Raw genomic sequence first — 12754 nt, 5'->3', positions numbered from 1 at the left:
CATATGTACACAGAGAGAAGTAAAACTCAATGGAATCAGGCAAAAGGGATGGTGGAAGCAGATGGGTAAAAACTTACCTACCAGGTCCATGAACACTATCTGAGTGATAGGCACACTTACAACCCAAAGCCAAACATAACAAAATTAATACATGTAACCAAAATCATTTGTAGCCCCACAATATTTTGAAATAATAAAAAATTTAAAAATAATTATTTCATTAATTAAAAACAATACATCTGGCTCTAACCTGTGTTTATTTTGTTTAAAAGACTGACCACAATATACTGTTTACCTTGCATAATGTTGTGACCCAATTTTGTATGCCTATCAATAATATAAATACATATTATATAATTATGTAATACATAACCTGTTTTCCCGAAAATAAGACATCCTCCGAAAATAAGACCTACTTACAGGAAAGATAAGACGTCCCCTGAAAATAAGACCTAGCGTATCTTTGGGAGCACACCTTAAAATAAGACACTGTCTTATTTTCGGGGAAACAGGGTACTAGCACGTAACATAATACAATATCATAAATACTAAAACATGAATAGTTTTATGTACCTTCCACGAATTTAAAATTTTCTGTGTCAATTTTTATTGTTTATTTATTTATTTATTTTTTGAGACAGAGTCTCACTTTGTTGTTCTCTGTAGAGTGCAGTGACGTCATAGCTCACAGCAACCTCAAACTCTTGGAGTTAAGCAATTCTCTTGCCTCAGCCTCCTGAGTAGTTGAGACTATAGGAGCCTGCCACAATGCCCAGCTATTTGTTTTTTTTAAGGTGGGGTCTCGCTCTAGCTGGAACCTGCAAGCTCAGGCAATCCACCCACCTCAGCCTCCCAGAATGCTAGAATTACAGGTGTGAGCCACTGCGCCTGGCATGTGTCAATTTTTAAAAACAACATTTGGAAATCAGGATAAGCAGAAACCTTCCATTCTCTAATACTTAATAACACAAATTATGAACAAGAGAATAAATTACTGCCTATTATGATATTTGGGCTCATCAGTATGCCAAATAATAATGATATAATTTAGCCAAAGGTAAATTGTGCTTCTTGGTTTTAAAATAGTTTCTCATTATTTTTCTAGTGACCAGTTAAAAATATTTTATAATTTAGATAGTAATTAGTTTATACAACATGCTTAAACACCACTATTTATGCTTCAGTTTTACTCAAAGTACTTTCCAGGATTCTGAATGTCATTGTTTATTCAGACAGAGGTAATATGAACAAGGTTCATTGGGATAAACTTGGAGATTCCACCCGCCTCTGGTAGATTTTGGCCCCAATAGGAATCCAACAAATTCCTATGAGTCAACCTAAGATTAGTTAATGAAACAGAATCCATGTTCCTCTCTAGTAACTTATAGATTATGAAGATTTACCAATATTGGCTCAATTTAAAATGCTATTTCAAGACTCTGGACGATATACATGGTATAGTTAATCACTCCAAAGCCTGCCCCCTTTCTTTATATTTACCTTGCAAAACTCCCCAAGGGTAGTGACGGCCTCTCACCACTCTTTTTCCAACTTTCACCTCATCCATACTCCCTACCACAGCAAAGGGTAACAGTCCCTAGAAAATAAGAATGAGAGAAATTGAATTCTTTCATATCATTATAGCTTACTCTATTACTCTTATTCCTGTTACAAAAATAACAGAGGTGAAAATATTATAATAAACTTAATCAGACAGGTATCTACCTTGCATCTGATTTTAAAAGTCGGCAATAAGTATGTGCTAACTAATTTCTGTAAGCATTAGTCTCAGGTTGTGTGCACTATTGAAAACTATCTACTGAGACTAGCTTAAAGCAAAGCATCCTGCTGTGGAGAATAGAAAGAAAAATGATTTTTAGTAGACTATTGTCTTTCTCACATTATTTTTACCCTGAAATATCTTTGCCCTGACAATGTTGAGTAAATAATATGTAAATTACTTTGAGCTTTAGTGTAAAAGTTAAAAGACAAAAGCATTCAAACTGAAACTACAATAATTAATGGATACACAATATCTTATATTAATAGACTAAGCAATGTTAATTATTAAATATTTTAATGGAATTCTTCATAATTTAGACTTTAAACAATTCTCTTATATAAAAATTCCATTTAGACAGAACAATCTATATATATAATTTTTGATGGACCATAAATCTACATGTGTAGTATTATTTATTAGTTATTAGTATAAATTAATATTATTTATTAGTATAAGAGAATTGTTTAAGGTCTAAATTATGAAGAATTCCATTAAAATATTTAATAATTAACATTGCTTAGTCTATTAATTGGTCTTGAAGAAAAAATATTTTATATTATTTTTCCTATAATTTATTTCCTAGAGTTATGATTAAATAGGGGAAGGCAAAACTCCTAAGACAAAATCTAAAGAAAATTTGGCATAGGGCGGCGCCTGTGGCTGAGTGAGTAGGGCGCCAGCCCCATATGCCGAGGGTGGCAGGTTCAAACCCAGCCCCGGCCAAACTGCAACAAAAAAATAGCCGGGTGCTGTGGCAGGCGCCTGTAGTCCCAGCTACTCGGGAGGCTAAGGCAAGAGAATCGCTTAAGCCCAGGAGCTGGAGGTTGCTGTGAGCTGTGTGATGCCACGGCACTCTACCAAGGGCCATAAAGTGAGACTCTGTCTCTACAAAAAAAAAAAAAAGAAAGAAAATTTGGCATAAAAGAATAAAAACAAATTTACATTACTCAGCATTTCAATTCAAATATCTAGGTTAAGCTATTTCAAAATAAATAAAGTATAACAATAAGAAAAGAGTAATGAAAAAAATGAAATTAACATTCATCAGTCACCTATTATATTCCAGACCCTGTCTCAGGTCCTTTACAAAGATTTTTGACTCACACCTTAAAAGAAGCCTCAATAGAGCTTTCATTGATTCTAAATCACAGATAAGTTAATAGTCCCAGGGTAAATGGGTGAATTATGCAGGATCTTTTATGTACAGGATCCAGGATTAAAATCTAAGTCTATATATTTTCAAATTTAGTTATCTTTCAAAATATAATCTAATATTTTATATATTTAAAGAAATTTGCCCAAATAAAAAATTTACAAGGGAGGCCAAGATAGTGGACTAGAAGGAGCCTGCACATGCCACTCTCAAGTAGAGGATCAAAACTTGCAAATAAGTCAGGGTGATGGCTCACACTTATAATCCCAGCCCTCTGGGAGACCAAGGCAGGAGGATTGTTTGAGCTCAGCAGTAGGAGACCAACCTGAACAAGAGTGAAAATAGAAAAACTATCTGGGTGTCGTGGTGGGTGCCTGTAGTCCCAGCTACTTAGGGGACTGAGGAAGGAGGATCACTTGAGCCCAAGAGTTTGAGGTTGTTGTGAGTTATGATGCCTCGGCACTCTACCCAGGGTGACAGAGTGAGACTCTGTCTCAAAAAATGGAAAAAAAAAAAAAGAGTTGCAAGTATAAATTCAACTACAGATGGATCATTTTAGAGAAAGAAGTGCCCAGAGATACCCAAGGTGAAGGAAAGGGAAGCAAAGTAATATGTTCAGCCTGACCAGAAAGTACCTCTGGTGTACCTGCTGAGCTTGGGAGGTCATCCTTGGGGTGAGTTGAACAGCCCCTGCACCACTGTGGAAAGCCACTTAGTTGTCAGGGGCCACTGTTTGGAAGGTCAAGATGTGTCCCCTAAGAAATCCAGTGAGAGCTTCAGTATCCCAATCCCGCTGGACCTGAATGCTGGTGAGGCAACCAGGCCCTGATTGAGGGCAAAAAAATTAGAAAGAAAGGACCAGGTCTCCTTGTCTCCTTGGCAACTAGATAGTGGCTTCTGGCCCCCATGTCCTAATGCCACTGTACCACCTGGCGTCCAGGCAATATATTGCTACACACACACACACAAAAACACACACACACATCACTGTATATATATATTCTTTTTTTTTCTTTTCTCAATGTTTTTCCCTATTGTTTTTTTTCTTTTTCCTTTTCTTTCTTCTTCTTCTTTCTTTTTTTTTTCTCTCTCTCTCTTTTTTTTGGGGGGGGGTTTGTTTTGGTTGTAGTTTTATTTTTTCATTTTTACTTTCTTCAGTAGCAAGGGCTCCTCCATTTTTTGAGAGTCTCACTGTGTCATCCTTGGTAGAGTGCTATGGCATCACAACTCACAGAAACCTCAAACTCTTGGGCTCAAGTGATTCTCTTGCCTTAGTCTCCCAAGTAGCAGGGACTATAGGCGCCTGCCACAATATCTGGCTATTTTTTGTTGTAGTTGTCATTGTTGTTTAGCAGGCCCAGGCCGGGCACAATTCCCTTCACAGTAGCTTCAAAGAAAATGAAATACCTAGGAATAGACCTAAGAAAAGAGGTAAAGGACTTCTACAAAGAGAATTATGAAACCCTAACAAAAGAAATAGTAGGAGACATTAACAAATGGAAGAACATACTATGCTCTTGGCTTGGAAAAAATCAACATTGTTAAAATGTCTATACTATCCAAAGCAATCTACAAATTTAATGCAATCCCCATTAAAATACCAACATCATACTTTGAAGAACTGAAAAAAAAAATAGTTTTTTGTTTTGTATGGAACCAGAAAAAAAACCATATAGTCAAGGCAATTTTTAATAATAAAAACAAAGCTGGAGGCATCACTCTACCAGACTTCAGGTGATAATACAAGTCCACAGTGATTAAAACAGCATAGTAATGGCACAAAAATAGAGACGAAGACATATGGAGCCAAATAGAAAATCAAGAGATGAAACCAGTCTGTTATAGCCTTCTGATCCTTGATAAACCAAACAAAAGTACACTGGAGAATCCCTATTCAATAAATGGTGCTGGGAGAAATGTATAACTACACGTAAAAGACTGAAAGTGGGCCTGCATTTTTGCTACTTATAAAAATTGACTCAGGATGGATAAGAAATTTAAATCTAAGACATGAAATGATACAAATCCTAGAAGAAAGTGTGGGGAAACTCTTGATGATGTCAGCCTGGGGAAAGATTTTATAAAGAAGACTTCAGCGGCAATCACAACAACAAAAATAAATAAATGGAAATTAATTAAACTGAAAGGCTTCTGCACAGCTAAGGACACAACAATTATAGGAAATAGACAACCTTCATTAGCTTTGGGATGGTCTGTTCTGTATATGTCTATTAAGCCAAATTGTTCTAAGGCAAAAAAAACTATGAAACTAGTAGAAGAAAATAAAGGGGAAGGGATTTGGCAATGGTTTTTTTTTTTTTTTTTTGTAGAGACAGAGCCTCACTTTGTGTCCCTCAGTAGAATGCCGTGGCATAACAGAGCTCACAGCAACCTCCAACTCCTGGGCTTAAGTGATTCTCTTGCCTCAGTTTATGGAGTAGCTGGGACTACAGGCACCCACCACAATGCCTGGCTATTTTTTTGTTGCAGTTTGGCCAGGAACCCACCACCCTCGGTATATGGGGCTGGTGCCTTACTGACTAAGCCACAGACGCTGCCCAGCAATGGTTTTTTGGATAAGACACCATAATCATAGCCAACAAAGGCAAAAATAAACAGAACTACATCAAATTTTGAACTTCTTTTTATCAATGGATATAACAAAAAATATAATCTCCCAACCTATAGAATGGGAGAAAATATTTGCATGTGATGTGTTAGATAAGGGTTTAGCAAAGGAAAACAAGTTAATATAAAAATACCTGCACTTGTATGTTTATCACAGCATTATTCATAGCAGCAAAGATGTGGAATCAACATAAATTTCTGTCAACATAAGACTGGATAAGAAAATGTAGTATATATACACAATGGAATTCTCTTCAGCCATAAAAAAGAATATTGTTCAAACATATTCAATAGTTCATAGCAAAAAGAATTCAGCTACACATCAAAAAAATAATTCATCACTTCAGGCAGGTTTCATCCCAGAGATGAAAGGCTATCAACATATGCAAATCTATAAACATAATTCACCACATAAACAGAAGTAAAATCAAAGACCATATGATCCTCTCAATACCTGTATAAAAAGCATTTGACAAAATTAGCATCCTTTTTTGATAAGAACACTCAAGAAAACTGGTATAGAGGGGACATTCCTTAAACTGATAGAAGCCATCTACAACAAACCCACAGCCAACATCTATTGAATGGAGAAAAAAATGAAAGCATTCCTACTTATAACTGGAACCAGACAAGGATGTCCACTAACGCCACTACTATTCAGCATAGTGCTGGAACTCCTAACCAATGGAATCAGACAAGAAAAGGAGATCAAGGGTACCCAAATGGGGACAGAGGAGGTGAAACTATCACTCATTGCTGATGATATGGTCTTATCCTTAGGATTCAATTAAAAGACTCCTAGAAGTGATTAAGAAATACAGCACATCTCAATGTACACAAATCAGTAGCCTTCATACACCCCAACAACAGTAAAGCTGAGAATCAAATCAAAGATAAAAATACCCTTCATAGTAGCATCAAGTAAAATGAAATATCTTGGAATACATTTTTAAAAGCATGTGAATGATCTCTACAGGGAGAACTATGAGGGAAAAAATAGCACAGGATGTTAACAGAAGGAAGAACATATCATGTTCATGGCTTGGAAGAATTAGCATTCTTAAAATGTTTACACTTCCCAAAGCGATCTACAGATTTTATGCAATTATCATTGAAATACCAATGTCATACTTTGAAGATCTTTAACAATAGTTCTACATTTCATATGGAACCAGAAAAAACTGAATAGCCAATGCAATTGTATAAAATAAGAACAAATCTGGAGGCATCACTTTACCAGATTTCAGGTTATTATTGGCATAAAGTTAGAGACATCAATTCTAGAGATGAAACCAGCCTCATATTGCCATCTGATCTTTGACAAAGCAAACAAAAGCAAACACTGGGGAGTATAATTCCTATTCAATACATGGTGCTAGAACTGGCTAGCCACATGTAAAAGACTAAAAGTAGACCAGCACCTTTTACCACTTACATAAGTTAACTCATGATGGATAAAAGATTAAGATCTAAGACATGAAACTTTAAAAACCATAGAAGAAAGTGTAGGAACAACTTATTGCCCTAGGGAAAGAATTTTATGAAGAAGACCTCACTAATTGCAGTAACAACAAAAATAAATAAGTGGGACCTGACTGAGTTAAAAATTTTTGCACAGCCAAGGACACAATCAACAAAACAAAGAGACAACTTTCAGAATGGGAGAAGATATTTGCATGCTATGAATCTGACAAAGGGCTAATAACTGGAATCTACAAAAAAGTCAAGAAAATCAAAAAGAAAAGAACAAACAACCCCCTTATACACTGGGCAAGAGACATGAACAGAATCTTATCTTATAAGGACAAATGAATGGCCAAGAAACACATGAAAAATGCTCATTGTCTCTAATCATCAGAGAAATGCAAATCAAAACCACTTTGAGATATCACCTAACCCCAAGGAGAATAGATCACATCCTAAGGTCCCAGAGCAACAGATGCTGGCATGAGTGCAAAGAGAAAGGAACACTCGTGCACTATTGGTGGGACTGCAAACTAGTACAGCCTCTATGGAAAGATGTGTGGAGATTCCTTTAAGATCTAAAAAGAGATCTACCATTTGATTCTGCAATCCCATGACTAGGTATTTATCCAAAAGAAAAAAAGACATTTTACCAAATGGACATTTGCACCTCAATGTTTATAGCAGCACAATTCACAATAGCAAAGATGTGGAAACAACCCAAATGCCCTTCAGCACATGAATGGATTAATAAATTGCAGCATATGTGTACCGTGAAATATCTTTCAGCCATAATAAATGGATATTTTGTGTCTTTTGTAATAACCTGGATGGATTTGGACAACATTCTCCTAAGCAAAGTATCACAAGAACAGTAAAACAAGCATCACATATATTCAGTTCTAGTTTGAAACTAGTAGATTAAGAAATACATGGTCACAGGAGAGAAAAACTCAATTAAATTCAAGTGAGGGGAGAGGGAAAGAGGTTAGGTAAGTTCCCACCCAGTGGGAACATTGTATGGGTATATGACACATTTTCTGGGTGAAGGACACAACTACAGCTTGGACTTTAACCTTAGAAAACCAAACTATGTAACCTAACTGTATATATCCTCATATTAATCTGAAATAAAAACATTCTAAACAAGTTTGTGTCATAGAAGCAGAGGGTAGAAAAAAGGTTACTAGAGGTTGGAGTTGGAGAGGAAGGAATAGGAAAAAGCGAAATATAATCAAAGGGGATACAAAGTTTCAGTTTGATTAGAAGAGTAAGTCTTGTAATTTACTCCATTGTATGGTGACCACAGTTAATAAAAATGTTATATATATTTCAAAATTAAATTTGTAACATCCTCCTCAGAAAAAAATAAGTTGCTGAGGTGATAGATACATTAATTAGTTTGATTGACTTTTTCTACAAGGTATACATAAATTGAAACACATTGTACCCTGTAAATACACACAATTATTATTTTTCAATTAAAAATAAATTAACTTAAAATATTTAGAAATAGATATAGCAAAAGAAGAGCAAAATCTGAAAACTACAGAATACGGTCAAAAGAAATTGTAAAAGATCTAAATAGTTGAAAAGAATCCCATGTTAATGGGATAAGAATTAAAATTGTTGAGATGGCAATACTCCCCAAACTAACCTACAGAACTAGTCCATTTCCTACAAGAAATCCAGTTTACTTCTTTGAGAAACTGACGGATGACAGTAAAACTTATATGGAAATTTTATGGGAGCCAGAGTAGCCAAATAAATTTCAGGAAAAAAGAATAATGTAGTAGGACTCACAATTGCCACTTGGAAAACTTGCTACAAAGTAAGTAATCAAGATGCATAATACTGAAACAAGAATATGTATAAATACATATATGTAGCATGTCCGTGTGTGTGTGTGTGTAGGATTAAATAAACCTTTATATCTGTGGTTAACTTTTCCTGACAAGTGTGCCAAAAAAATGCAATGGAGAAATAATATTATTTCCAACAAATGGTGCTAAAACAACCACGTATTCACATGCAAAAAAATAAAGATAAACCCTTAACTTACACATACACAAATATTAAATCAAATGGATCAAAGACTTAAATGTAAGGGATAAAATTATAAAACTCTTAGAAGACTTACCTTGCACAAAAAATAAATCCAAAATGAATCAAGGACATATGTGTTAAAACTGTAAAATTCTTAAAAGAAAACATCGAGAAACTTCATGACATTGAACATGACAATGGTATGTAGGATAAATACCAAAAGCACAGGCAACAAAAGAAAAATAGATAAATTGGACAATATAAAAGTTTAAAACTTCCATCCATGTCAAGAACATACATGAAGAACTCCTTAAACTGAACAAGTAACCCAATTCAAAAATGGACAAAAAATTTAAATAGACATTTCCCCCATATCTTGTATTTTTCCCCAATATCTTGTATTGGGGAAATACAAAATGTGGAAGATATACAAATGGCCAATGAAAAGATCCTCAACATCACTAATCATTGGGGAAATGCAAATTAAACTCACAGTGATATACCACTTCACTCCCGTTAGTATAAGCTACTATCAGAAACCTACCCACCCAATGATAGCAAGTGTTGGCAGGGGTGTGGAGCAACTGGAATTGTATGCACTTCTGGTGAGAATATAAAATGGTGCAGCCACTATGAAAAAGAGTATGGCAGTTCCTCAACAAATTAAACATAGAAATATCACCTTACACCTAACAGAAAGCTTACTACCAAAAGGACAAAAGATAACAAGTATTGGTGAGTATGTGGAAAAAGGGGAATACTTGAATACTGTTGCTGGAAATATAAATTGGTGTAGAAATTATAGAAGACAGTATGTTCTAACACATGCCACAATACTGATGAACGCTGAAGGAACTTGCATTGAGAATGTGTAAAGAACTATCACAGCTTATAATAAAAAGATAGAAATCCGATCTAAAAATGGGCAAAGAATTTGAATAGACATTTCTTCTGGAAGACATACAAATAGGCAATAAGCACATGAAAAGATGTTCTACATCACAAGTCATAAGGAAGAGATGTATCAAAACCACAATAGGTTCCATTTCACACCCACTAGAATGGCTGGAATAAAAAAAAATTCTTATAATAAAATTCAAAGCAAAGAAGTGGAAAAACAGAACTAGTACAAATATAAACTGGTACAGCCACTCTGGAAATGGTCTAGAGATCTTCCAGTGATTAAATATAGTAACTATGTGACCCAACAATTCTACTTCTAGGCATATACCCACCAAAAGAAATGAAAGCATATGTCCACCCAAAGAATTGTACACAAATGTTTATAATAGCATTCTTCATAATAATCAAAAGGTGAAAGCAACCCACATAGCCACCATCTGGATAATGAATAAACAACGTATAATATCCATATAATTGCATTAAGCCATAAAAAGAAATGTAGAGCTGATACAACATGCTACAACATAGATAAGTCTTTAAAATTATGTGGTAAGTGGAAGAAGCCAGATACAAAAGACCAGATGTTATATGATTCCATTCATTTGTAATATCCACAGCAGAGAAATTTACAGAAATAGAAAGCAGATAAAAATATGATAGAGAATAATTTTAAAAAGAAAGAACGGAGATTAGCAGTTGCCTTGTGTTGGAGAGGGGCAGAAGGTAAAGTGAGAGATAAGTGGGGAGAGATGCTGAAGACGTGGAATTTTTTTGGAAAAATGTTTTAAAATTGACTGTCATATTGGTTGTATTTATCTATGAATACACCCCCAAAATTGAATTGTATGCTTTCAATGGGTGCATTATATGGTGTACCAATTAAACATAAATAAAGTTGTTTAAAAAAGAATCAATTCTGAGCAACATTTTTCAAAATTAAGAGAACAAGATATTTCGTTACACTGGATTTTGGAAGAAACAACTCATTTATAGTCTGTCAGACACAAATTACAATACTAATATTTTTGCTTAACCTTACATTTATTGAGTTCCCTTGAGCAGTATTTTCATCATCTATTGGAAACTGATATATCCGGATGCCATTGCTAATCAATTCCTTCATTATCTTACTCTTAAACTTCTGTAAATCGTTTTTAGAAATTGTATCTGCTTTGGCAATCAGTGGTACAATGTTCACCTGTTAAGAGAGAAGACAAAAATCTCAGCAGTGAGTATTTGTTGTTCATCCTCTAGTTTTCACAGTCAAAAACCTCACAATGTCTGACAATAAATCTGTGTTTAACTAGATAACTACTGGCTATCATGCCTTTCTTTAAAAAATATTTTCCAAAATTATCAATACTTTTGAATATGCATCTTTTATCAGAATTCAGGTTTTAGGAGTCTCAATATTATTTGTCTTTTAAAAATCTCTTATTTCTCTATACATGTGAAGGTAGTAAAGTAAAAGTAGTCAGATAAAGTAGGCTACTTAATTTAGTATCAATCTGATTTCTTATTAAACTGAATGATAAAAGTCAGAATGAGAGATGCTCCATCAAAATTGTCAAAGAAGTGAATTTTGTCATTCAACCTTCTACATTACCTTCTGCATAAATCAATCTTAATTAATGTCCCATTTTCATATGCCATTGGAGATAGATTTGTTTCTCAAAGATCACCTAAAAAGAATATAGTTTTTTTATATTGTATTTTAAAGACTATTTAGGTGTTTGTATGTTATAAGCACCTTGAAAACAAATATATTACTTGTAGTTTGTAAAATTAAAATTTTCCACATTTGAACATTCGCGTATTTGCTGTTGAAGTTTTACCCATAAACTTTTTTCTAGTGCTACAATATTTCCATGCATTTGCATTGAAATAATTAAATTCTAAACAAAATAATATGCAGAATTCTAAAATGTTTTGTTGCTGTTAAGATATCTTATTAAATCACAGCTGCACAAAGACAAGATCTATAATGTGGTAGGAATGCATATAAGTTTTAAGTAGATTGCATATTTAAAAAAATTCTTGGGCAAATCCAAGGCTTTAATATTATAGCATATATGTCCCAATGGGGTCTAATTTTAATATTTATAATTTAAATTAATTTTAATTTTAATTTATAATTTAAAAATTATAAGTTTTACGAGTAAAGACCAGAGTAATCTACTGCTAAGATAGATTACAAGCCTAAAGTAAACGTTTCAGGTTATATGGATGAGAAAGCTCGGAAAAGACATCCTCCCAGCTTCACCAGATCCTTTTGCTTTCTTTCTGTGTTATGACGCCAAACCAGAGTACCTTGACATCTCTGTGACCCAGACAAATGGAGGTTTTTCCAAGCAAGCTTGAGCCAAAACTGGGAACATTCCCAGGCACTGATAAAGTTAGCTAGATTGTTGCCCAAAACACCAAAAGAAATGCCCTGGCTCTGAGCCAAATGCCTTAAACCTTCATAAAAACTCTATATCCTGACCTCCCTCACTGGTACCACCTTGATACCAAAGCCAGAACATGCAAAAAAAGAAAACTATAGACCAATATACTTTATGAATATAGAGGCTTTATTCCTCCCCACAAATGAGCAAACTGAATTCAAGAGTATATGAAAAAATGATCCACTTTCACCAAATGGCCTTCATCCCAGGCATGCAAGAATGGTTCAACATATAGAAATCAATAAATGTGATCTACTACATAACGAAAAGAAAAACAAAGACCATATGATCATCTCAATAAATGCAGAAAAGTGTTTGACAAAATTTGAC

At 34.4% G+C, this 12754-nt stretch overlaps 1 protein-coding gene across 1 annotated transcript in view; it reads right to left on the bottom strand.

Annotated features, from left to right (window-relative positions):
• The window catches only part of SEPTIN14 (septin 14), a 59746-nt gene that overhangs the window by 20151 nt on the left and 26841 nt on the right, over positions 1-12754 (bottom strand). Inside the window, exons 5-6 of the mRNA XM_053555180.1 lie at positions 11017-11175; positions 1501-1597 (exon numbers count right to left, since the gene is read on the bottom strand). Coding sequence (XP_053411155.1) covers positions 1501-1597; positions 11017-11175 — 256 coding nt within the window. The remainder of the gene's footprint in view (positions 1-1500; positions 1598-11016; positions 11176-12754) is intronic.

This window comes from Nycticebus coucang, chromosome 12 (genome assembly GCF_027406575.1).
Source record: "Nycticebus coucang isolate mNycCou1 chromosome 12, mNycCou1.pri, whole genome shotgun sequence".
Classification (NCBI taxonomy): Eukaryota; Metazoa; Chordata; class Mammalia; order Primates; family Lorisidae; genus Nycticebus; species Nycticebus coucang.
This window is presented reverse-complemented; position numbering and strand designations above follow the sequence as displayed.